The sequence below is a fragment of the Coptis chinensis genome, chromosome 2, assembly GCF_015680905.1.
Source record: "Coptis chinensis isolate HL-2020 chromosome 2, ASM1568090v1, whole genome shotgun sequence".
Classification (NCBI taxonomy): Eukaryota; Viridiplantae; Streptophyta; class Magnoliopsida; order Ranunculales; family Ranunculaceae; genus Coptis; species Coptis chinensis.
This window is the reverse complement of record NC_141457.1, coordinates 114,195,539-114,222,972: the sequence shown is the minus strand read 5'-3', so window position 1 is coordinate 114,222,972 and position 27,434 is coordinate 114,195,539. Positions and strand designations below refer to the sequence as shown.

General features: G+C 37.2%; 2 protein-coding genes, 1 long non-coding RNA gene and 1 pseudogene across 4 annotated transcripts; all 4 read left to right on the top strand.

Moving 5' to 3' along the window:
• Window positions 1-3,117: 3,117 nt before the first annotated feature.
• LOC147520985 (putative beta-D-xylosidase 2) lies at window positions 3,118-7,153 on the top strand. Its single transcript, XM_086594356.1, has 8 exons — window positions 3,118-3,679; window positions 3,793-4,101; window positions 4,223-4,392; window positions 4,519-4,619; window positions 4,740-5,096; window positions 5,210-5,680; window positions 5,780-6,380; window positions 6,892-7,153. Exons 1-8 carry the CDS (start codon window positions 3,260-3,262, stop codon window positions 7,151-7,153), a joined length of 2,691 nt encoding a protein of 896 aa, XP_086450482.1. The 5' UTR covers window positions 3,118-3,259.
• A 900-nt stretch (window positions 7,154-8,053) lies between these two features.
• On the top strand, window positions 8,054-9,157 carry LOC147520984 (uncharacterized). The gene is made up of 3 exons (XR_015214471.1): window positions 8,054-8,084; window positions 8,214-8,400; window positions 8,986-9,157. It is a non-coding gene; the product is annotated as an uncharacterized LOC147520984 (long non-coding RNA).
• Window positions 9,158-12,507: 3,350 nt separating this feature from the next.
• On the top strand, window positions 12,508-14,348 carry LOC147520983 (heterogeneous nuclear ribonucleoprotein 1-like; annotated as a pseudogene). Its single transcript, XR_015212940.1, has 2 exons — window positions 12,508-13,098; window positions 13,203-14,348. The product of XR_015212940.1 is annotated as a heterogeneous nuclear ribonucleoprotein 1-like (transcript).
• A 9,061-nt stretch (window positions 14,349-23,409) lies between these two features.
• On the top strand, window positions 23,410-26,789 carry LOC147520982 (growth-regulating factor 6-like). The gene is made up of 4 exons (XM_086592517.1): window positions 23,410-23,904; window positions 24,374-24,595; window positions 24,940-25,291; window positions 25,682-26,789. Exons 1-4 carry the CDS (start codon window positions 23,550-23,552, stop codon window positions 26,532-26,534), a joined length of 1,782 nt encoding a protein of 593 aa, XP_086448643.1. The 5' UTR covers window positions 23,410-23,549; the 3' UTR covers window positions 26,535-26,789.
• The last annotated feature ends 645 nt before the right edge of the window (window positions 26,790-27,434 follow it).

Here is a 27,434-nt window from a genome sequence, read left to right as displayed (position 1 = left end):
GAGCTAAAGATCCACCATCATGTGATCCGATTAATTCACCAACTACAAAAAACCAACTTTAATCAACAAAGTTTCAAAAAGATAAAAAGCAAAAGCAAAAAAAAAAATAGCGCTAAGTTATTTTTATTTTTCTGATTTCCATTGGTAATTCTCTTATTTTTGGACTGCAGATTGACCTTCACTTTCAAACAATTGTCAAAAGAAACGAGATAGCAAACCCAACAATGATAAATCTCGTGAAAATGAAATAGAAATACATAAAAGATTACAATTGCGGTAAACGTTAACGTGTGCCAATGACTCTCGAACGATGGATTTGACTGTGATTGAGGAAGAATGGAGAAGGAGTCACTTGGAGAAGAAAGGAATTTTGTTTTTATTTTACAAAGAAAATGGTAAAAGTGAGATTAAAAAAAAAAAAAATACCCGACCAGATTAGTTTGTCTTTGAGGGTTATTAAATTGTATAAACTGGTTCGTAGTGATTATAAAAAAATATTATCTTCTAGAGTTGTTTTGAAACGAAATTAGTATTTGACCAATTTACTGTTTTTTTAATGTCTAATAACACACGGCAGTTAGCACAGTGGATATGTCTTCATGGCTAATAACAAAATTCACTTGAGGTTTCATTCAATGGCGTTGAAATATTCTGTGTCGGGATTTGTAGTGTTGAGAAAATGAGAACCGATAGTGAGTGAAATTCAATTTGAGTATATAAACGGTGGTGTATCTTCTTTTTTTTTTTTCTCCGGACGCCTTTTTCTTAGTAGGAAAATTAAATTTAACAACCAATATTTGAGAGTCGATGAAAAAATGAAAAAAATAAGATTCGCGTGAAAAAGAGATTTGGAGACGGCAGATAATGAATTGATTGGATCCATTAGAAAAATAATAATCCATAGTTAAAAAACTAATACATAGGAGTTCCAATTGAGAAAGAGAAAGAGAGTCCGTTAGTTTGAGGCGGAAAAAGAGAGGAGAACAAATGAAGGCATTTTATTTATCAATCAACAAATGAAAAGTATGACTGAAATTTTGTGTTGCACTGTAACAACCCACCTCCTCTAGCATTTGTTTGGTCTCTTTGGACATTTTTTTTTCCTTTATATACTCAAAGGTTTATAAACATTACAGTTGGAACCTGCTATTGTGCCACAACAATTTATTCCAAATTGGATCACAATCAGTGTTAACATGTTGGATAAAGTATATATATGTATGAAATGCTGGAATAAATTATGCTCAAAGCCAGCAGCTCCAATTCTCTCAGCCAATGCGACAGCTTGGTACTCTTTCAACACAACTATTTGTCTATTTATAATGTCATATGGGCAATCAAACACGGTTATTAAACCTTCCTCCACACAACCACAACATAGTACTCTGCTTTCAAGTAATCATACTTCTGGTGTAGGTGGCTTGGGAAAGCCTCCTTCCTCGTATATTGTAAGATTTCGTGTAAATGTGTATGTGCCTGTTGTAATTTGCTTAGAATGTTGGTTGGTTTCTAATCTCTAATTTTTTTGTGGTTGGTCTCTTGTAGTTTGCACCATCTCCTTATGGTCAGGCTCCAACAACATCATTGCTTCAACTCAGTACCAGGCTACCAGCCAATATCTCAAGTGCATGCACATGCTGTTCCTTCAGCTGGACAGCTTTGGTTGTCATTTGGAAGCCAGAGTGCACCTGTCGTCCCTACTATGCAGTATACAGGCTATCCCTCAGTTGTGGTTCCCGCAAATCCTGTAGGTGAATTAATATCCTTTTTAGGATTTATCATTCAGTTGTTGATACACTGTGATTTGGTGGTTTTATTTTCTAGCCTGGCTTCAAATTTTGGTGAATGCCTCTGTATGCAAACTCTTCACTAGCAAGAGATTCAACCTTTGCTGTTACCTGCCATGCCAGCTAACTTATATCTATTATCCAAAAAAAGGAGAAGGAAAGAAGCTAACTTATATCTGGTGAAGGTAACTGTGATTGTAATTGTGGGAGCTGTTACTGCATTTTAATTGTGAATGTAATGTCATTGGCAGATTTGAATTATTCTGCTGACCTGCTACATCTTTCCCATGATAATGTGCACAACAACGTATATCTTCTATTGTTATGAAACTCGAATCTTCAACCTATCTTAAGCACAACAACGTTCAACATATCTTAAGCACAACAACGTGGCATATTATTTTGGGTGGTTGTTGATAGTATTGTCATAAGACTCGAACCAATGGTGCATGATCAGGTTCACTTCAACCTCAAACATATTCTTTTCTACATAGTGTGACCTGATGGCTTGCTATCCCCCTTGAATATTTAGTACGGCAGAGGTACTTGGTGTCATATCGTCATGTGTTGTGCGTATCACCACTTTTATCTGGTTCACAGCAAATCAATTTTGATCAGGTTTATCAGGTTCACCACTTTACATTTTGATCAGGTTCACCAAGTACAGGATTTGTACTTGATCATCGGCAATGTATTATATTGATAGGTTCTTCTTTAATAGTGATTATCCCGTCCATTCGATCCTATTCTTGTTGAGCATTATGCATCGTTCGTTCTTATTTCTTGTTCTCTGTTAATAAGAAAGCCAAATCTTTATGAGAACGAATTCAAAGCACAACAAAATTAATACCCAAAAAGTAATTTGTTCAACCAATATATTAGAATAGCACAGTAATTTGTTCAAGTTAAGAAGTTGGGGAAGGAACTGATAGAAATTACGAACGGCCTCTTAATCTCATATATAGCGTTTAGTTATTGGCTAAGATACATTTAAGAATGGTAATCTTAAGTACACCAAAACAATAATAATATAGGAATACCACGAATGTGTATTTACAGAGTACTACCCGAACATTTAGGGGTGAAACTTTCGGGTAACCTGGGATTTAAAAGTTTGGTCTAAAGCCGGTGGTAATACGGGGACTAATCGAGTAAATCAGGTTTTCATATAAGATATATATAAAATAAGATATAAAGATAAAGATATATAAAGATAAAGAAAAAACCATTATAAAGGATGAAAACAATTTTATCTTTTAGTATGTTTTATCTCTCCTTTTATTTATCACATCAAATCTTATAAAGGATAAAAACAATTTGAACACTAATCTTATTTAATTAAATGATACATACCCTTACATACGTATCATTATAAAAGGGCTCCAAAACTCCACTCAAAACAAACAAATAATTTGGTTTGGAATACAACTGACTTTCATTCCAGACACTTAATTGGTTTTCTATAATCCAATATGGCTACTTTCCAGATTTTAGTTTCGTTTATTTTGCTTTTGAGTATGATGTTCATTTATGTTGAAGGCGACAATATTAGACGCACCATAGTATGTGATGCAGATGACTTTAGAGAGTTGGGCATGGATATGAAACTATTGGCATTCTGTGATAACAATCTACCTTTCCGACAACGCGCCAAAGATTTGGTGGATCGAATGACACTGACGGAGAAGGTTGCCCAGCTTGGAAACAAAGCCCCAGGGGTGGAACGCCTTAATCTTCCAGCGTACGAGTGGTGGTCCGAAGCTCTGCATGGAGTCTCAGATGTTGGCCCTGGCACTCATTTTGATAATATTACTCGTGCAGCAACGAGTTTTCCCCCAGTTATTCTTACTGCAGCTTCCTTCAACGAGAGTCTATGGAAAGCAATTGGCGTGGTATGCAACTAACTATCACATTCTCCTTCTTATGCATCTTATGATTATCGCAACTTGCTCTAACAGCGTACTACACTTTATATATTTGTTGATTAAAAATTAGTGTTGATCAGGCTGTATCAAATGAGGCCCGAGCATTGAACAACGTGGGATTATCAGGATTGACATTTTGGAGTCCAACCATTAATGTAGTCAGGGATCCAAGGTGGGGAAGAGCTACAGAAACCCCTGGCGAAGACCCCTTTGTGGTCGGTCGTTATGCGGTTAATTATGTAAGAGGCCTGCAAGATGTAGTTGGCTACGAGGTGAATGCCACTTATCCAAATTCAAGACCCATCAAGGTTGCAGCCTGTTGCAAACACTATGGAGCATATGATGTTGACAATTGGAATGGAATCGACAGATATCACTTTGATGCTCAGGTGCTATAGACATGTGCACAAGGCTTTGTTTGCTCTTCTTGTTGTAGGTAGTTATAAATGTACCATTGGTACTTTTTTTTTATAACGGTTATTTACATGCTGGTGTATAATTTAATTGAAGGTGGCAGAGAGGGATATGATCGAGACTTTGCACTATCCGTTTGAGATGTGCGTGAAAGAAGGAGATGTAGCCAGTCTCATGTGTTCATACAACAGAGTCAATGGCGTTCCAGCTTGTGCCGATCCCAAGCTCTTAAATGAGACCATCAGGGGATTGTGGGATCTTCATGGGTAAGTAGTCTACTTCTTACTTATACGACTATTTTACCCTACTTTTTTGTGTATTAATATACAAAAACTATAGGAGACAGTTATAGAGTTTGCCTTGTTTATAACTCATCAAAAACATCTGTGCAGGTATATTGTGGCTGACTGCGATTCTGTTGAAGTGATGGTAACTGGTTCCAAATACCTTAATGACACACCAGTTTCTGCCGTTGCACAATCCCTTAAAGCTGGTTAGTCGTTCGATCATCACTAAAATTTTAAATAGAAAAAGTCCAGCATTTATATTTACTCTTGGTTAAGGCAAATAAATACAGACATTTATGTTATATCTCTATATTGCACATACTCAGGGCTTGATTTAGACTGTGGAGACTATGTTCCAAAATACGGAGTGGAAGCTGTACAGAATGGAAAGGTAGAAGAAGCAAAGCTTGACGAAGCCCTTAAGAATCTCTATGTTGTCTTGATGAGGCTTGGCTGGTTTGATGGTAGCCCTGGTAATTATGGTGCTTTAGGAAGAGATGATATCTGCTCACCTGCCTCTTTAGAGTTGGCAACAGAGGCAGCTAGACAAGGCATTGTGTTACTCAAGAATGAAAACAACACTTTGCCACTTCGTCCCCCTCCTCGTGATCAAAAAACGTTTATTGTGGGCGTAGTTGGACCTCATGCTAATGCAACAAAAGCCATGATTGGGAATTATGCCTGTAAGTATTTTTTTTTTTTTTTTTTTTTTGTAAGGGGTACTTATATTTTCATATATGTTGCGCTATAGTATATATCTAACTATAATCATGTAAACGTTGTGATATATCTAACTATAATCATGTAAACGTTGTGGTATTTTCAGTAAAGAGTGGTGTTACTTGCCGGTATGTGACACCACTTGCTGGTCTTGGAAGCTATGCTGACGTAAAATATGCACCTGGATGCACTGATGTGAAATGTAAAAGTGACGCTGGAATTAAGGCAGCAATAGACGCTACTAGGGATACAAATGTGACAGTTTTGTTTGTGGGACTTGACTTATCAATTGAGGCTGAGGGTTTAGATAGGACTGACCTCAACTTACCTGGATATCAACAGAAACTAATAGAAGATTTCGCAGACGCAAATGTACAGAAAAACATTCCTACTGTTGTGGTAATTTTCTCTGCTGGAGGGATTGACATTACAGCATTGTTGAACAACCCGAAACTTCAGCGTGCCTCTGCTATTGTATGGGCTGGTTATCCAGGTGCAGAAGGTGGTCGTGCTATAGCTGATGTCTTGTATGGAAAATATAACCCCGGTGAGAAAGGAAATCTTTGTTGTTTAATTTTTAGACTATTTCATAACTAACTTGCCAGGTTCTGACCACCTGATATGTATTGTCTCATCGTTCTTTTAGCTGGCCGACTTCCACTCACTTGGTTTCCGCAAGAATACATAACCAAGCTCCCCATGACTTCAATGCAACTCAGACCAGATACTGCAAAGGGTTATCCTGGACGAACATATAAGTTCTACAACGGAAACACCGTCTTTCCTTTTGGCCATGGATTGAGCTACACCACATTCAATTACACTAGCATTTCAGTGACTCCCAAGTTTATTTCACTTGAACGACAGCTATCGATGAGATGCAGACAAGTGGGGTCCTTAAATGGAACTGTTCCGAAGTGCCCAGCAATCCTAGTGGGAGACTCGAAATGCCAGGAGATGGTGAAGATTGTTGTCGATGTGAAGAATTCAGGTAATACAGATGGGGCGCATGTGTTGATTTTGTATACATCACCTCCATCTTATATACCTGGAGTACCAATCAAGAAAGTTGCTGCATTCCAAAGGGTTTTTATAAAGAGTGGACAAACTTCTTCAGTAGAATTCAATGTAAATGTTTGTAAGACATTTAGCATTGTTGGTGAAGACTCTTATGAGGTGTTACCTGCTGGAAATCACGGCATTTTTATAGGGGATGCCCAAACCTCAATCTCCGCCACGATTCCATTGTCGTTTAGTTTGGTTAATTATATTTTTTAAAAAACAAATTGTTATGGATTGAAATAAATTATATTTTGCTTCAGCATCTTACTAGCCTTTTAGCCTTTTTTTTCCCGGAATATTAGGTGGTACTTTTTGTAAAGTCACAGTTTCACGTGTGCAACATACTATTTTTCCCGGAATAATGTTAGGTTCTTTCTAAGAACCTTAAACAACAACTCATAAATGAAAGAATTTAAGAGAGTTCACGTGTGCAACATACTATTTTTCCCGGAATAATGTTAGGTTCTTTCTAAGAACCTTAAACAACAACTCATAAATGAAAGAATTTAAGAGAGTAAAGAGAACAAGATGGAAGAAATAATAAGCAAAGGAATGGGGGCTCGCTGCGGAGAAACACCCATTTGCGTGCATCGAGTCTTCCTAGCATATATATAAAGAATCGAATTTAATCCTATGAGGTAAACTTGAATCCAGCATCTAATTCAGAATCCGAGGGCGATGTGGTGTTGTCTGCAGGAGCAATGCCTATCCAAGTTCTAAAGGGAAGTTAGAGCTGAATAGTACAGATCCCAGAAAAATGAAGAAGATTGCTCGGTCTATGGACTCTGTTCTAGGAACAAAGTACTGCGACAGGATGGATGAAATCATTTCAGGACAAAAACAAGAACATAATGTTGAGTTGGACTCTGTTCAGGATCAATTTACATGGTCATGGATGGATGAAGTGTTTTCTGGACAAAAAATAAGAACTATAAGGTGTTTGGAGTTGAAGGATTAAGAGTTGTGGACGCCTCTGCATTGAGTGATCTTTTGAGTACAAGTCCCATGGGTACTTTGCTAATGCTTGGAAGGTACCAGGGCATTAAGAGGCTTAGAGAGAGGGACATTGGGGAATGATCAGTGTATGTAAGTTCTTAATGTGTAGCATTTTCTCTTACGATCGAAGTTCCGACCAAACCCAGCAAGAAGGTCAACTTAATAATTTGTCTGTAGCCAACTTGTGAGAGGAGACATTTGTCTCATAAGTACAGTCAATATGTGTGAGAGAGAGAGAGTTGTGCTCATAAACTCAGTCAATATAAAAGTTTCATATTATTGGCTTCTCATATGCTCATAATTGGAACTTAGATTCCCCTCTCTGAATTTAAGAAATCAAATGTGAGGGATCCATGGCATGGCCTAATACCAACCTACAGACAAATTATAAGAATAAGCACTTTTTTCAATAGATTATTTTTATTTCTTTGTGATGTCCAGGCACTATATGTGAAGAAAAAGTTATTGTGTTTGCCAATTGTTGTGAAACTTATGGGGTTTTATTTATTTATTTATTTATTTATTCTATGAATTGGTACTCTTCAACTTGGTTTGAGTACATTGTTTCTCCATTTAGCAGGTTAGAATTTTGCATTACTAAAGAGTTACTACGTTTTGGTAAAATGCTTCAGTCCTCAAAGTTTGATGGGCCAGTGCATGTAGTAAACTTTTTCCTTCAACTCCGACCATTTTTCTATTTTATATTTTTCATTAAAGATTGATTCGTCATGTTTTCTTAATGATCACATCATTTTCACAGCACTGGTCTTTATTCTTTCAAGGGACATGCATTCGACGTGTTAAATCATGAGTTCTGTAAAAAAAAACATTGAGTTATATCTCTATTTTGATGCTGATGTGGGCATATTGAGGACAGCAAACCAGATCAAATCGTAAGTATAATTTACAGTGATTTCCAATTAAGTAGGAATCTCTATTTAAAAATAAAATGAATAAATGGGATTTCATGCTGATTGTCCTTTATGTAATTGACTTTGCATTGCCCTGTATTATAATCTCAGACTTGATGATGTTGAAGGCATATACTCACTTCGATGGGAAGATCAGGAAATGATAAGGAAGTATATAGAGGGTGGTGTCTCTTCCTCAAATATTACCATTGTTGCTGCTAATGTAGGTGGTATCGAGGTTTCACATGCTCCTGGTGCTACTTGCAGGAGATGCAATCAGAAAATTATGAAGGGAGAGGTAAGTCATATTTTCCCCAACAATAAAAAAATCATAATTAGTGTTGAAGTTAGAAAGTCACATATGAAAAAGGACCTACTTCTGCAGAAACTTAGGTTACCTTAAAATTGAAAAGGATTCACTTTAGTATAGGTTATGTGTCCCTGCATCTCATTTGTTACATGATCTTGACATTCACTAGGTAGCTGGCTTTGTTGCACACTAACATGCCTTATCGTATATGAAGGATGCGGTTAGGCGTTGGGTTCGTGTAGAGCAACCACTTCATTTGCAGCAAGGATACAACGAATTGGCTCTATTGTCAGACACATTGTGTTTGCAGGTAATAGTCACAAATATAGATATCTAGGGTCACGTGATCTGATGCCAACATAGGTCTATATAAAAATGCAAAAAGCTAGATTGGCAGATGAAACAAATACTCTCGCTCGCAATAGGCATCAAGTTTTGTTGCAACACATGAGGGAAATGTGAGCTTTGTTGCGTCATTGTGCTCTATTTCTACGGATACAGCCTGTTATGTTAGTTATAGAATTTTTTTTGTGGAGTAGTCACTCATATAATTTTGTTGATTCAATTATGCAGACAACATGCGATGCTAGACACGGCATCATGAGTAAATTTGGTGTCTTGCGAAGGAGTCTTTGTTTTCGTGACTGTTATTGTTACTCTATCATAGATAAGTGTTCGTACATTGTTTCTACATGAAAACTGGTCTATGATGTGGCATTACCGCCAAGAATTTCCATGTTTCTCCTTCACTCTGATTACTTTGAGATTAGTTCATCGATGTTTCCCTTACTTTTAACATGATCATTTTGTATCGAGTTCAAATAATGAAGAAAAAGTTAGTAGCAAATATATATATTTGAGTTAAATTGTATATATATTTATATTTATATATATCCCTTGTGAGAATTATGGTGCCTTTCTAGAGAAGGATGGAGTAGGATTTAGAAGAAAAATTAAGTTGACCGGCTTTTAAAACTGGAGAAATTGACCTCTCAAGCTCATTGTGGACTTATCGTGCCCCCCCCTCATACATTAGTGTTGTTTTGTTAATTATTATTTAATTTGGGTGTTCCTAGAAAAGTACCGAGAAGAATTGAGGTCGGAAATTACTTGCAAGCCTGTCTCGGGGCACAACCGCCGTAAGCATCCTTACATATTTCCCCATTGCCTTTTCACTTTTAAATCGTTGAGGATATTGAAAATTGAGTCATCACGGTTTTGAAAAGGGGACACAAAGATTTTTGTAAATGTTCCTACTTCCCGGTTTGTTTTGCAAGCCTCAAGTATCTGTGATCTTAAGAACATTAGTTTCTCCGGTGACCGGTCGGTTCTAGAAGTTTAAAAAAAATTTAAGTTCTCATGAATCTATTCTGAACTTTCTGAGCATTAGCAGAAGGCTTTCTCTTAAAAATGGACAATAACTCTTCGTGTGGAACCAAATTTGAAATAAGGGCCAAAGATATCGCCTCCATGAGATGAAGTCCTGTACCTCCGCATAGGCAGAATTGTTGGCTACAAAATAGCAGTAGACTTTGGAAGTATACAATCTCTGAAGGAGATGCAAAGGAGTTCATAGATGCTTGCAGAGATGGAACTGATAGTGCACCCTGGATGTGGAGACAATTCATTCCTGGACTCACATGATGGAGGTACCACAAGGGTATGCCAGGTATACCTTCATGTATAAGTTCTTGATACAGCTCATGTCAAGGCCAGAGCTATTGATCTACAACTTCAGAAGAAAGTAGTTCTTGGTAGAGTCAGACCATTTGGTAACTCTTACATTCTCATGCAACTTGAAGAGCAATTGTCGACATGCCCATGTAAGGAAAACACCTAGCAAGGAAGGAAATTAAATAGTAGTTATCTGTAATTTATTGCACTCTGACCTTGATTTTAACATGCTATTTAGAGCTTTGTATGATCTAATGAACGCCATTCTATCCATGTTGATATTAGTACTTGCACATGTGCTTAGCTGATTTATTCTATTATTTTCTTCCATACATGGTACACAATGGGATCTTAGGAAATTCTTTACTAGATTTAGCATATAAAAAACCTCTGTACCATAAATTTATATTGTTGTTGTTAAAAGACAAGTACGATAGAGTATAAATGACAATGGATCAAAGAACATGGCTAACGGTATAGGCAAAATTGTTGATACTAATAATACCAAGTTTGAACCTTTGCTAACTTTCAGCTCTTACACTTATAATACCTTAATGGATATGTATGGGAAGGCTGGCCAACTCCAAGATGCATCGATATACATTTTTCACTTAATGCTACGAGAATGAATTGTCCCCACCATCGTAACTTTCAATACAATAATTCACGTATGTGGGAACAATGGGAAGTTCAAAGAGGTTGATTCATTGATAAATAAGATAGAAGAACTTCGATGTCTTCCTGACACGAGAACGTACAACATTCTAATTTCTCTACATGCAAAGCATCACAATATAACTCATTTTGGGAGCTACTTTTCAAAGAGGAAAGAAAATGGCCTCCAACCAAACTATGTGAGTTACCGTACCCTTTTATTTGCTTTTTCTATTAGGCATATGGTTGGTGAAGCTGAAGACCTTATCTCAAGAATGACGAGTATATGCATTCTGCTTTAACTAGAATGTATAGTACATTGAAGCTGGGATGCTCCAGAAGTCGTTGTCTTGGTTTGAAAGATATCATCGTAAGGGAAAGATGAGTTCAGAGTGCTATTCTGCCAGCATTGATGCATTTGGGGAACATGCCCACATTTTGGAAGCTGAGAAAGCTTTTATCCATTTGCCGGGAAAGGAAAACGCATTCTCTCGGAAATCGGGGAGAAAAAAAGGAGGAATAAACTGCAAAGTAAGAGTACCACCAAATTTAATATTGGACTGGTCTCATTATTTTCAAAATAAACCTTAACAGATCTTCTTTCATAATCAAAATAAAGCTTAACAATTCTTTAATAATCTTTTACTATAGAGATCAGTGTTCGCCGATAATGGTAGAAGAATTCGACTCCTCTAGATTTGGATCTACCATTGCAAGGCTGATTTTGTTTTGATCCTTCCAGTTGTGCAACTTACACACCCTGATCCCCAACTTCTTGTTTTAACTTCTTTTGGGTCAACAAGTACTGGTGCTTCTTCATCTTACAATGAGCAAGGATCGGACTGTTGTTTCAACAAACCATCTAAGCTTGAAAATAGTTTGCAATTTCTGACCTTCTAGCTCATGTCGTTCTTAGACCTCATCATGTGTATGTGCAAACATTCATATGTATTTGAAGTAGACAAGAGGAACCCACGACATACTGAAGAATATAACCGAAAAGAAAAAAAAAAGAAAAAAAAAAGAAAAAAAAAATGTTCAAGTAGTTGTGGCTGACCTACCCGTGAATGTTTATTGAAATTTTAGTAGAATGATTAGCACCCTCTATTCCTTAGCAAAGTAGAATGGTTCCACCGAACTGTAATAATAAATTATACCTCTAATAGACTTTTTATCTATATGAAACACAAACAGGTAAAGCCATAGCAGTTAAAATATCAACAGCTTTTAAACTAGCTTTAAGTAATGCGTCAGAAATAACCATTGGATGAATCCCATTGTTTAATAAAACTAAACAAGATTTAAGTGAAGCACCAGCTATACCAACAACTGTAGTGGAAGACTTCGATATCTTGAGATTTAGATAATTCGACAAGCATTTTCGCTGTGGGTTGGAGGACTTCCATTTTATTTAATATTGTCACACCGTCGTTGGTTAGTATTACTTCACTTGATGCGGTGGAGATCATTTTGTCCATTCCTTTGGGACCAGACAGGTGGTATTCCAACAATCCAATATAAAATCACTCAAAGGTAATTTGAAAAAAATTAAAAATATATTATTAAAAAATAATTTGATCGGCAGTCAATCCAATAAATAAAAGTAGGACTAAAACTTAATAATCGATAATTTTAAAACTAAAACCTAAATACTAATAAGTAGGACGAAAACCTAAAAAAGAAAAAAATAGAATAGTAAAAAAATCCAAAGGGTCTACTGTACGTACGGCTTTGAAAAGGGAAAGAAAAACCCTACTAGTAGTCTCCCACTTTCCTCAAAACACTAGACTCCAAAAACAAACAGAACTCCTCACTCATTGGTCCGTACAGATATCTAGTTAACACATCACGTTAATTAAATATTATTAAAATCCCTCAAACCTAGGAGAACTTCATCTGACGGCTATTAAAGTTGGAATAAAGAATATTTGCTAGATCCCAGCCGTCAATTTGAAAAAGTACTTTTGCAACTCATAACAAAAACAACTTGTTTTTGTTTGTTACTTTGTTTACTTGCTCTCTTTTTAAGGATGAAGAAGGGTTCTGGGTGGGTTTAACAGAGTTCTTCTTCTAGTTTTACTGATAGTTAGATTGGGCACTCTTTTCTTGAATTGAGTTTGTAGGGGGTTTATGAAGATGGACAGTGATCAAGGGAAGTTATTTGTTGGTGGAATTTCTTTTGAAACAAAAGAAGAAACCTTGAGAGATCATTTCAGCAAGTATGGTGAAGTAATAGACACTGTGATCATGAGAGATAGGGTTACATCAAGGCCAAGAGGTTTTGGGTTTGTTGTCTTTGCAGATCCATCTGTAGTTGATCAAGCACTTGAAGAAAATCATGTTATATGTTCAAGAACGGTTAGTCCTCAAATCCCATTTATTAAATTCATGTTTTACTTCAAAGTTACAAACTTTATTCAGTTCTTGGGTTCTTTACTGTTTTTTTTTTATCAATTTAATAGGTGGAAGTGAAAAAAGCTGTACCAAGAGGTGAACAACATCAACATTACCACAATTCTAACCAAGAACAACATAGTAGAGGTTTTGGTAGGAAAAGTAGTAGTAATGCTGGTGGGAATAACACTCAATTTAGGTCTAAGAAGATTTTTGTAGGGGGTTTATCTGCTAGCGTAACCGAGGAAGAATTCAGGGGGTATTTTGAAAAGTTTGGTAGAATTACGGATGTCGTTGTAATGTATGACAGTACGACTCATAGGCCAAGGGGTTTTGGGTTTATCACGTTTGATTCAGAGGAAGCTGTAGAGAGTGTGATGCAGAATAACTTTCATGAGTTGAATAACAAGTCTGTGGAGGTTAAGAGGGCCGTGCCGAAAGATGCGGCGACTAACAGTGGTAGGAATCATGCTAATAATCATAATATGAGGAATGGTGAAGGAAGAGGATCAATTATTGGTAGGTACAGTGGGGGATACCCAACATATAATCCTATGTATAATCTTTACACGGGTTATGGACCTCGACCAGTTGCCAGTTACCCCTATGGAGCATTTGGAGGATATCCGATGGGTGGATATGGTGGAGTTGGTTTCGGCGCTGCACCAAGGAGTCCTTGGAATGGCCCTGGGATTGTTGGTCTTAGGCGAGGTCTGGTGCCTTATGTAAATGCTCCATTTCATCCTGGCTACTTAAATGGTGGAGTTGGAGGTTATGTAGGCATGACAACTGCTGATTATCATGGGATCATGGGGCCTGACACCAATGGCAAATGGAATCAGGGCAGCAGTGGTGATATGCAACTTTCAGCAGGCACATCGCCAATGAGGTTAGATGGTGGAATATCAGAAGATGATTCTTCTGGTCTTATGGGAAGTTATGAGGCTGCAGTTGGCAAGCAAAATCAGAGGGCACCCGGTTGGACGATTTAAACCATACCAAGTTGGTCTCTGACTTCATTACATGTCATGTGAGGTCAGACTAATTCATACAAATCAAGTTGTAGTCCTTACTTTCCGATTTATGCGCTCTTGTTTAAAGTCCATCATTGTGTCATTGGTCTTTTAATTCATTATCAGTATCATATACGGTCTTCGCTTGTAATAATATAGTTCCCTTTGAATTTTAAATTGCTGCCTTATTCTTTGCTTTCATTAAGGTTCTGTTCTGTTCTGTTCAGTTTTGAGCAAAATATCTGCTGGTTTTACTCTCCTTGAGTAAAATATACTTCCTTTCAGGAAAAATGTAAATCCAATTACAATGAAGAAAAGAGAATTTACATTCACGAGCAGCAAAATAGCAATTTAATTATTTAGCAAAATTCAACAATTTGTTGAACATGAAGTCTTGTCGAAGCTTTGCTTCGATTTCATGCTCTTGCCTACACAATGTATGTCCTTCTGTATCAACATTGATTTAGACGATTACCTTTACCTTCAAGTTTTATAGAAAGAATTCCATTAGGTCTCTTTAGGCTTTAAACGTCTGTCTGATTTTAATGCTTCATGTTGCAGTAGGCCAAGATGGATCCTCCTTTGCATTCTTGATGTGGGTGGTTTACATTCTTCATTTTTCCTTGCTGTTGTCCAGGGTTCAATTTAAGTTTCTAAGTTATAGGAATTGGATTTTGTTATTTGAGAAATAGGTTTGCTGACACACGCTATGATTAGAGTACACTAATAAGTATCTATTATACATGAAACTCATTTAGTGGAGTATCGTGATGCAAATTACTGACAGTGTCTATAGTGATGACATTGACTGTCCCATTCCCACACATGGATGTTCTTTGCACTCTGCTTGTTTGATGCTTGACAGTGTTTAAAATGGGTATACGTGACTCAACTCAAAGTGGTTGGTTAAGGTTCTCAGGGGTGTGTCTTAATGATAAAATTCGAAACTTACGCCTCGCATACCTGAGGCGCATGTTTCCTAAAACAGGTTTACGTGATATAATTCTTTAATAAAACCCCTCCCCCCCCTCCCTCCCTCCCTCCCTCTCACACTATTTAGTATTCCTTTTGGAACTACTTTATATACCTTTGGTTGAGAGAAGAGAATGAGATAGGGAAGGCTACAGAGAGTGCAAGGGAAGGAGAGAGCAAAAGTAGCAAGGTCTGAGTCTTGAGTGTTTTAAGATGACCAGGCAGTTTTGGAGAAATATTAATCATGGTTTGGGGCTTGAATCTGGAAGTGGGCTTGTGATCAGTCATGAGCCAGACCTTAGTAATATCATGGTCAAGATTATGAGTTGATAGTCAGGGTGGAGATCAACTCTTGGTCAATGACGTTGGTTGAGGAGTGACCTCCAGCATGACACGGCAATGATGGTTCACCATCCACTGGCCATGGTTTGTGGTAGAGGGCTCCAAAGTCCTACCTAGCGCACTAGTCTGGAAAGCAGGTTGTGCAGTGTGACTTAGACCAAGACAAATCAGCTTCTCTGGGAATCGGGGATTGAGGGCTCAACAGTCAACTTCGAGCCCATAAAGTTAGTCATGAATTGGCTGCCACGGTGATTGTGTTTATTCTACCAATTGTGTTTATGTAATAATTATTTATAGGGTTAACTTCCCCACCCCCCACCCCACATTGGCTCATCTAGTGTGGGGGTAATACTAGTTGATCCTTATTTATATATGAATGATTCATGATCAAACTTGACTGTGCTAGGGCTTGATTGTAACTATCTTTATTTCTTGCTTGCTCGTCTTGGCTTCCTCTCCTTATTTCATTATATGGATTGTGCTGCTGAATATTGAGTGGTTCGAAGAAGAGAACAAGTGGGTGTGGAGGGGTAACCAAAATCTAAGTATTAACTTATTGGCTTTAACTTCAGGATGACTTCCGGTAGAGTGGTAGCCCAGTAGCACATATCAGCTCTGACGAGAATAATTTGTTTGTTTGTTACCTTCTTTTTTGGTTTGCGGGAGGTCCATCTCTTTGAAAGTCAATTTCTTTCTTTGTGGTTGAAGGGTCTCCCTACCTAGTTTTCGATCCTAATCCAGTAAAAGTTTGGTACAAAAGCTTGAACGATAATGCTACTCTTAATGGAGCTCAACATCCACTGATAGAGTGGGCGTAAATTCTAGAAGCTTTTGTTTGATTGAGGAACTGTTATTAGGAAATCTCTGAATCTCTGATGTACAGTTTGTTCTGTTTGTTAACGTTTTCCTCACCTTTGTCTCACTGTTGACTGTTTCCCTTTTGTGGGTATTGGAGTATTGGTGAGTCCTCCCGAGGATGGAGACAAGGGGCAGCCCCCCCCCCTCCCAAAAAGTCCTCAATATATAAGGCTTTGCCTCTCCAAAATTTTTGAGGGATAGTGTACTATTGCCCTCTCATATACTGATATACCTTCCCCCCTAACCCAAATTCCTGGCTCCGTTCCTGCTCCTCCCCATCTCCCAATTTAGTTTTGGACGATTGGTACTGCTCATGGATTGCTGGTTTACCATATTGCTGAGGGAAGTAAATAATAGACCTTATGAGTTATGATTGCCGCATGGCGCGTGTCCACAGCTTTAGGAGTTGCTCTCTGGTCCTCTCATAACTTCCATAAATGTCATTTGAAAGCATAGAAAGTCAGAAACCCCACGGTTAAATATGAAGGCACATCTGCAAAGGAATAATCCTACATTCGGTAGCAATTGAGTGGAACTAGTGAACTACAAAGTTACACAGGCACGCAGGTGTTGCTAAAATATGGATGTGGTTCCAGAATTCCAATGTGATACTGGTTCTGTGTTATTCGTGTTACTGCTGGTTGTACTGCCTTAGCCCTTAGAAAGCCTCTAGTTTGGAGGGTGGTTGTAGTGTTGTACTACCTTACTTTACTGTGTGTGAGTTGTTTTTTGTATGTATCTGTTTACGGGATGTACTGGTAAATGGTCACTCAAGCCTGTTGGGCCAGTTATATGGATATACCCAAAGTTGTTATATTCCAACCCGAGCCTGAGCCCTCTGAATCGGTATAAACGATAAAGTGGGAGCCCAACGTGTTGACCTAAGAGCTATAATAACAAAAAATAAACGTTAACCCATAGAAGAACTATGATTGAATAATGACCAGCCTATTGACCAACAAAGAGCTCTCCAAAAATTCGCATGTAATGAAACCCAACACGTTAATCAGCCCAAGTCCTTCACACCTTCTTTTTTTGGGGTGTAGACTCTCACTTTACATCTGATTCACTAATAACTTAATAAGACTGTCAAACCAACAATTTTTCCAATCCATTTTTGGCATGTTACAACTCATAAGCCTATTCTGCAACCTTTCTTAAAACAAAACTCCCACGGTTAAACAGCCTTTCTCAATTACATGAACATATAATTATAATTATCTTCTCCGACAATGTTAGGTAAGATTGGATCAGGCAGGACCAAAACCTGTGACGATGTAGTACAATGGGAGTCAATCCCAAGATCTTCCTCACATGACGGGGTGCTCGTCGTCATTTGAGCTACAATGTGATGTGATTTGTTAATACAAGCAACGGTTTTTTGCGTGCAAATATTCGATCGCCGAGTCGAAATTATTATTTCATTTGTACGTTGGTATTAGAACCTTGATAATAATTTAACTAATCAACCCACTTCCCTTTTCAAATTGAGGCATGTGCAGAAGGATTAGAATAGAGCTCGTTGAATGGGAATGCTATGTTAACTGTAAATTATTTTCTTAATTAATTAATTACTACCAAGGATGATATTTAGCATCTTTTGGTCTTTCAAGTTGTGAGCAATTCAAGTAGGCATTATTTTTGGGTTCCACAATCTTACTTGCATTAGTTAAATTTGTCATGTTCTCTCAAAAAAGTAGTTCATGGAAGCTTTGGTTTATATGCAGTAGGGTGGTTTCCCTCCTTGGATATTTTATTGTCTTTGGGTCTTGGGCTGTCCAATGTGAATGAAAAGGGCTCATACTTCATAGCAAAGATTGTTGACGCCATGAGTGGAGCACAAACTTCAACAAATTACAAAACTAATTAATCACCAAGTGTACGTGTTCAAAGAGAACACTTCTCCCCTCTTCTCTCTAGTTTATTGCATTCTTAAGCTTAAAATAAAGATTATAACAAAATGACAATGGCATTCAACAAGCTACCACATGCAGGGCATAAAATGGGTCGGATCTTATTTCGGTCTCAGCAAGATTTTTATGTTAAAACTAATAGATCATATAACTTGTAGTTTTATCTCAATGAGATGCCATAAAATTCTTAATTTTACGTTCATAGTGTTATGCTGAAGATATCCCACCGCATTTGAAAAATTATATTAGTTTTTTGAAAATGTGTGCATTTAGAATTTTAATTTGTCACCTACACAGTGACAATCACATATTCACATTATTAAAGCTTCTTTCTTAATTTTGGGCGTGCTCAGCCCCTCTTGCCTATGAGCATGTAGTACACAGAACCTTGGATGCTTGAAAAAGATAGATAAATTCTTCGATGCGGTTAGGACTTAGGAGAATGAACTGGTCTTTTCAATTATGCATAAGACCGAGTGAAATGTAGGAATTAGGTGCTCTTTAAGTCTTGATAGAGTGATAGATAATGTGTAATAAGGAGTTAAGGACTACGTCGTTAAGATGCTCAAACTCCAACTCTTAAGCAAAATTGTATGGTTTGATTGAGGAACTAATGTCCACTTGGGGATTATGGCAGCACTGTCATGCAATAATGTGATATGGAACGCCCCTAAGTTGATGGACCTAAAGAGTAGAAACATTAGAAAGAGAGATGGTAAGTAAATTATTCGATCGAAGTTTTCAATGCATTATTTTTGTTGACCGAGAACAAAAGAAGATAGGACATGCCTTTGGGATTACACAATTTTGAACATATTATGGGGTTGTTGTGCATTTATAGACCCTAAAAACTGTTAGGGTTTTTTTCTTAGGTAATATACTGTATAAGACATGAAGGGTTTTCTTACAACCTTAAATTTTTTTAATCGATTTATAATCTCCATACAAGACAAAGATAATTTAATCGATTTATAATCTCCATATGAAGCAGTGAAGCACCTACCAAACAAGACGATGCTCTTCAATAATTTAAACAACAAAATTTATTTGTTTATTCTTCAATGAATCCTATGCATTTCCCTATGCATTCTATATATTTTTCTAGCCTACAAACGCATCATGCTTATGTATTGGTACTAATACTCACGTGACAACCATCATGATTCCCTACGCATATTAGGTATTTATTCTACGATCCACGACCCTAGTTATTTTTTCTAGGGTAAATTTCTGATTTGGACATGATAATGTCAATGTATTTCCAATTCGACCACAAAATGCAATTCAGCACATTTTGTCAGCAACTAGTGGGATAATGTCAGCAACTTTTTACACTGAGTTGCTAACAATGACCGGATTAAGAACAAAATGACATTATCATGGCCAAATCAGAAATTTACCATTTTTTCAAGTTATTAAATCACTCTAGATACATAGTTTAGCTTAGGGGTTCATATCTCACTAAAATAGTGTTGGGTTGAGGTACGTTTTGCTACACTGCTTGTTCTCTTATGGGGCATTTTATGTTCTTGTAAAATGCATGGACTAGTGAGTATTGAGTATTCTAATTTCTAACATAGATCGAGTTCTAAATCACCCAACACTATTGCTGCTCTCATTCTATTCTAGAGATATAGTCATAGGTGCATATATCTATTCTAGCACCTATATCAACACATAGGTGATATATCTCAGCTCTTAAAATGATCTTAAATAAGTACTAAATATAAAACATCCACAATTTCATCTACAAAATGATTTAAAATTTAATTTTTCAAAAGTGGACAACAATTTGATCTACTAACCACAAATGAATTTTTGTATAGATGTTCTTTTATGGTTAGTAAATCACAAAAGATTAGGTTTTAAATCATTTTGTAGGTAAAGTTGTGGGTATTTTAGATTTGGTACTTATTTAAGGTCCTTATAGGAGCCGGGTTGTATAATATATATATTTTAATTTGTAGAGATAATCTTTATGATGAGTGCTTCATAACCACAAAATAATAGGGTTGAATTCATTTTTTATGTGAAGTTTTACCTACGTACTTATTTTAAAGTTAACTTAAATAACTATTTTCAAAAATCCTGTGTACTGTACACATAGCTTCCAAATTGTCACACAGGTTGAGGCTCAACTTGCAAAATTATCGAAAGGCAATACAACTACTAGGGAAGCTACCAAAAAAGATTAAAGCGTCACACATATTCTTCTCCAGTTCAGAATTAGACATCAATTCTCGCAAAGATGCCAAATCATGGGCGTTTCATTTTCTTCTAAAATTGGAGAATGTCGTTAACAAAAAACCAAGGGGACCACCATTATACAAAAAATGTTGGAGGTTCAGACATGAGTTTGATGAACGACTTCATCAAGATGGAAAAATTAGCAATAGTTTGCATGGATACATCTCTTGGTGACTCCAATTATTCTTCAAAAGAAGCAACTAGCAATGAACTAGTTCCAGTTAGTGACAATTACTCAGGTCTCACTGGCAAAAACCAAAAACTATAACCAAAAGATATATATGTTGGGATATATCCTGATTAGCTTTAGGACATTTTGATAATGGTCTTGGAGCAGGACCGTGCAACATTGAGAAATCTTGATGACATTATTGAGGATCTCAAAGTTGCTTTGGTAGATATGAATTGCATGAGCTAGCCCGGGTGAGATTGATGATGAAAAAGAAAAATTAAGCTTTTCTAGCCCATTCAAGCCTTTGCATATTAGTGGTTACATCTCCTGGAGACCTCTAAATTCCTCATCCAGTGTCTGGTACAAGAGTTTTAGGAAGGAAATAAGCATTGAACAACTCTGATAAGGTCTTAATGATTATATTTGCAAAATGATCGAGTTCATAGAAGGAATAAACCAACAATCTTTGAAAGACTTCAGTGGCGAACATATTATTAGAAGAAAGTGGGAGTCCATTACCTAATGGGAAGGTGATATCATCTAGTTATCTATAGGGTACATATACCGAGTTTCCCATCATGAGAGAATAATTAGTAGAGTGAAAAAAGAGAGAGAGAGAGAGTCACGAAAGGGGAGCAAAAATAGAATAGATATTTATATTTGGTAGGATTTGATTATTTTTTTGGGTGCAAAAATATAATAGATATTTATATTTGGTTCCCTAAATACACACAAAAAACTTGGTTGACTTTTTTTTTGGTATTTAGGAAAACTCCATCATGAGAAATTCATCTAAGTTTGATTTTTTTGTAAAAGTTTGTTCAAGTTTTTATTTTAAGAGTATTTTAAGAGTCCAGATAAGAGCATATATATATATATATATATATATATATATATATATATATATATATATATATATAATATATATATATATGTCCAAATATCCAAATACAGATATATGCCATTTTGGAGGTTCAAAACTTATCGCATGCTCCCAAATTCATTTTCATCTTTTAGTACGTTTCGAGACACCCTAAATAAAGTGGTCGAGCATACAAATTGGAGCATCGAATTGGGAGTTATGCCTTGTTGAAATTTCAACTTGGTTCAATGTTCACTTTTGATTTTATGGGAAAAATAATTTTGACATATATGTAGGGGAATAACAAACATCCTATACAACCAAGAATGTTGTCTTAGCTTGCCACAATTGTAATGTTGATTACTCAAATGAAAGTTATTTGTTGCCTTCTTATGAATTATGTATTTACTGCTTCCGCTCACTATGTACAATTGTGATATAAATATTGTTCACTCAAACATTACTAGCTCGCACTACTGACTCAGGTATTTACAGGCTTGTTTGGCTGAAGTTATACCTATGTGCCGTATGACACGCACTACACCAAAACATGTCCGTGGCACCTAGGATGATATTTAGAGACATGTCCGTTATTTTAATTTTTTTAAAATGGGGTCCGTTTGAGTGAATTCAAAGTTTAGTAAATTTAAGAGGGCCCGTAACGCTAGAAAAGGTAGACGAAAATTAATTCACGTTAGTACACGCGTCGCTCCCCTGTGCTTTCTGCATCGAGAATTCACGCAATGGGAGTTATTCCTAACGGGACCCGCTAAATATGTCGGCAAGAAGGTGGCGAAAAAAACTATCTTACGCTGGCGGGACCGGGTGTGGAGAGTGGTAAATTGGTGAAACGGTGAAAAAACAGCTAGCGGTATTGTACGGGTTATGGGCCTATAATGGGTCCTCGTATCGCTTTACAGATCTTTACATCACACTTGGTGGGACCTTTGTGGTGGGCGTGGGACTCATTATCGTTGATACATCTACATCAAGTGTGTGGTGTATTGGAAGATTTGGAACCATGAGCGCATTATGATCTTTTCTCCCTTGTAGAGTTTAGTTTGTTGATACGTACTTATATAAATTTGTTTACCAAAGAAAACGTTCGGTGTTTATATAGTAACTGATGTCTATAATTTTATGTATGAGATATTCGAGTGGTTAATCATATGAAGACATGAAGTTACTTTCTCGAAAAGTAATTGAATCCTCAAAACGTAGTCCCAAAGTACAGAAACCACAATGCTTGCATCTTTGTTGCATCTTGCAAGATAAAGAACAAAGCTCCCACACAAACATTACACTAGGAACATACTTAAGAACCATAAACTAATATATATATTTTTTTTGCTTTGTAGTTATTTATATCAAATTAAGAAAGGGGATGGTTATATGAACTCCACTTTATAGCGACTCTAAAGTTACTCTACTCATAAAAAATAAATGAACTGAGGACTAATTTTTTGTGGATTGGCCTTTGGATCATTTAAAAATCTTTCAATGAATATTAAATACACGAAATTAAAAAACGGGACCGTTGGATAATTTCATATTCTAAATGATTTTTATGAGGTACATCTTCAAATGAGATGTAGGATGGCGCATGTGTGGAAAACATCTCCACCAAAAAATCAAATTTAGCCATTGAGTTTTGGATTTCATTTGGAGTTTGCTTTAATGAGTTCATATAACCATCTCCATTAGAAATACAAAAGTTGGAACTTGAAAGGATGAATTTTTTGGGTTTAATAATGTAATGTAATTATGTCCAAGATATATACAGGGGGAGAGTATTTAGTACACTTTGTCTGGTCCATAGTTTCAATCCATCCACTCACTCACTCTCTCTCTCACTCCAATTATTTTCCTCCCCTAGCCCAAACCTGTCTGGTTTCTGGCTTCAAATCTGGTCCAACATCACCCAACCCCCTCCTCCTTAGCTAAACAAAATGTGCCTTCCTCCACCCCCTCTCTTTTTTCATTTTCTTGTAAACAACATAGTTTTATAGTTAGGTTGGTGGTTTTGTAGGTTTGGTATGGATTTTGGGTTGGTTGGTTTTGATAGTTTGGTGGGTGGTACTGAAACAAGTAATAATAGTTTCCCAGAGAAAGGGTATGGATCTGTGTTTCATAATAAGCAAGAGAGTTTATCATCTACCACCTCTGCTCCTGAAGATGATTGGAAAATGGATTACTCTACTGCTTCTAGAACAATGTTGCTTCAACAACAACAACAACAAAGGGGTTCTCCACTACTGAGATCTACTTCTATTTTCTCTGATGGCCAGCAACAACAGCAAATGCTTAGCTTCTCTTCTCCTAAATCTGACTCATTTACACTCACTAATGACTACTATCACCATGCCTTGTCTGCTTATACTAGAAATGCAGGTTGGTATAAAAAAAAAATTGTTTGTTTCTCAACTTTTGATGACATATTTATGTTTGTGTAATTGGGATTTGTGAGCTGAATAATGAGTAATGTCACTGTTGATGAAGTGAAAAGATGTGGACTTTAAAACTAAAAACGATGGGTTTTCATTGGTTTATTTAGCTACTTTGGTGTAGTGGTCTTTTCATTGGGACTTATGTTAAGTGGGAAATCTTGGGGTTTAAGTCTTATCAACAGTCACAAAAGGTGATTGCTTCTTTTATTTGTGTGATGGGGGTTTGTTTGTTACATATTTTTCACTACAGTAGATGGAAGAGACAAAAGAAAAAAAAAATAGTGGAAACTATAGAAAAGGAATTAGTATCAGCAGATGTTCTTCTAATGACTCCTTTTGTTCTCCTGTGATAGTTTTAACATATTCATGGTTAATTTGTCCTGCCTGCTGAAATATTCTTGTTTATGTTTCAGGTTTTGGTTCTGGGAGCTTGAATGCAAACTACCATGGAGTTTTAGCAGGGGCTAGAGGACCATTCACTCCATCTCAGTGGATGGAGCTTGAACATCAGGCCTTGATATACAAGTACATTAATGCAAATGTTCCTATACCTTCCAATCTGCTCATCCCCATCAGAAGAGCTCTCAATCCATCTGCCTTCTCTGGATTTTCTGGACCCTTCAGACCAAATACCTGTAAGATTATGTTCATAGCAAATGCATGCATATAGGCTTATCTTCAATGTATCATGCATTTGTTTTTCAGCTTCGGAGATGCATGTATGTAAGCTTGTCTAGTTGTCTTTATCCTAAAATTAAAAGCAAAAAAAGAAAAAGAAAAGTTGTCTCCGTAGTTTCAGTGATTGATCCATGGGCCATGATCTTAGCAGTTGAACCTAAATCCTTCTTCCTTAATATGAATTAACAATGTTATGGTAATGTTGTTATCCAAAACTGGATTAGTTAGGGATTGCCGTTTGTATTTAGAAATCGTTGTCTTTTATTTTTACTAAGCTATTATCTCCTTGTATTACATCTAGTGGGATGGGGTTCTTTCCACCTTGGATTCTCTGGTAACAATGATCCGGAGCCTGGGAGGTGTCGACGAACTGATGGGAAAAAATGGCGTTGCTCAAGAGATTCGGTTGCTGACCAAAAATACTGTGAGCGGCACATGAACAGGGGACGCCATCGTTCAAGAAAGCCTGTGGAAGGCCACACTGGCCATGCTGCCACCGGACCAGCCACCACAAAGGTGATACCGCTGGCTTCCTCGCCAGTTTCGGTGGCCTTTGGGGGTGCAACATCCAACAGCCTCAATGTCGCACAAGACCAAGTTAAACACTTGCAGACTGGTGCGACTGCTCTTTCACCAAAATCCAAAACTAACAGGTATAACTCTTACGAACTAAAGTTAGGCTTCTTTTCACATCTTTTATTTCATTTCTTGTCCACATGAGCTCTCTTTCATTTTCCAACTTTCATTTTCCAAATCTCAAGTAAGTTACTAAATTCTGTTCACCCCTTTTTCTTTTTTGAGGTAGATCCACACTTATTGTTTCCTTTATTTCTTGGTTGAAAGTGACTGGTTATAGTAAGTTAAAATCCTTGGGACATCATATTACACTCCCCTTCCAAACACACACGCATGTACCCATATTTTTTTCTTTCTCTTTGCAATGAAGGATTGAATGCGATGCTGAAAGTGTACCCTTGAATGTAATATTAGGTGCCTGTCTTCTCTTTTAGCGTGTGTTTGCTCACAAGTTTCTTTTCTTTCAGGATTTTACTGAATAGTGAGGGTATCGGTGGTAGACTGCATGCAGATTCACAAAGCCTATCCATGCTTTCTGCGGCCATAAATGTGAAATCTAGGGACACTCCATTCTCAATTGTGAAGCAACATGCCCCATCTGAAGAGTCTTCTAGAACAGAGTTTGGACTTATTTCCTCTGATTCACTTCAAACGAAATCGCAAAAAAGTCCTTATGTAGATTACAAAAACTTTGAGAGTTCGCCAGACCTTAATAGCCAAGAGCATCGGACACAAGATCCTCTTCGTCATTTCATTGATGACTGGCCCAAGAACCGATCTAATGGCTCTGTTATTGCCTGGCCTGACGTTGAAGAAACCCAACTAGACCGAACCCAGCTCTCTATATCAATCCCCATGTCTTCAGACTTCTCATCATCGTCCTCCTCGCCAACTCATGAGAAACTTGCTCAATCACCACTGAGGTTATCGCGGGAGTTTGATCCAATTCAGATGGGTTTGGGGCTGGGTAGTTTGCCAAATGAACATACCCAGAGACAGGTAAACTGGATACCAATATCTTGGGAGTCTTCCATGGGAGGACCTCTAGGAGAGGTCTTGAAACGCACCAATAACACATCTCTGGAGCGCAATAATTCCTCGTCAGACCTTAACCTCATGACTGAAGGGTGGGATGCTGGCCTTCAGATGGAATTGTCCCCTACTGGAGTCCTACAGAAGACCTCATTTGGCTCACTTTCTAACAGCAGCACTGGCAGTAGCCCAAGAGCTGAGACTAACATGATCCATGAAGGAGGGAGCTTGTGTGACAGTCTCCTTGGCCCAACCTTTGTAAATTCATCCTCCATCCCTTCCTTGTAAGCTTTCTAACTTGGGTAAGAACAGGCGAGGCATGATGGATGATGATTGAGTTGTATCTGCTGACAAACTCCAAAAACTATTTGAATGGGGAGTTTGTATCCGTTTATTTCTTTGATTTCTATTTGGTTTATGGTTATCACTAGAACATGACTTTGTTATCACTAGAATGTATCCGTTGACTTAAAAGTTTGTGTTGTAACTTGTGATTTAGTGGACTTCTAAATTAATGTAAGCTTCTTGTTTGTTTAATTTATCTGAACTCGCTCGCTTTCACATATAATCACACCCTAAGTTTTGGTAAGATATGTTATTGTTATTCTCGGGGGATAATGTGTTGCATAGATAAAATGACCATGCAGAAGACCAACTGATACTAGGGGTCAGTTGGATTCCTTTGTTGCAAAGGTGCTTCCGCCACAGTTTCAGCCACCCAGGTATCACTGTATGAGTGTGTGCATTCTTTTGAAGAAAGTTTGATTCCTTGAAGAAGTGTCACCTATTTGGGATTGATGGGAGAAACTGTTCCCAAATCGGTTTGTAACCACCTTTTTGACGTGACAAATCTTGATCTTATGCTTGCGCATTTAAGGATTTTCAGGTGATTGCAGAGAAACTATTTGCTTGACCATCCAAATTCCATATACTTAGTTATTAGTTAGACTTAGAACTTACGATACTTTGAACTTTTGAAGTGGAAACTGCTCCTGATTTCTCTTAAGTGGAAACGTAGCACTTAGCTGCGCTCTAAAATACGAAGATCGAACTCAGGTATAGTTCCTTGGTATTCCTAAAGCATTGATATATTTGAACTGTGATTCTATTGTTTTCAAAAAGTTTTTTTTTTCTCTTGCTCCTATTTGTCCTAGGAAAAATGTGGAAAATCATGTTTCCCTCTTCCCC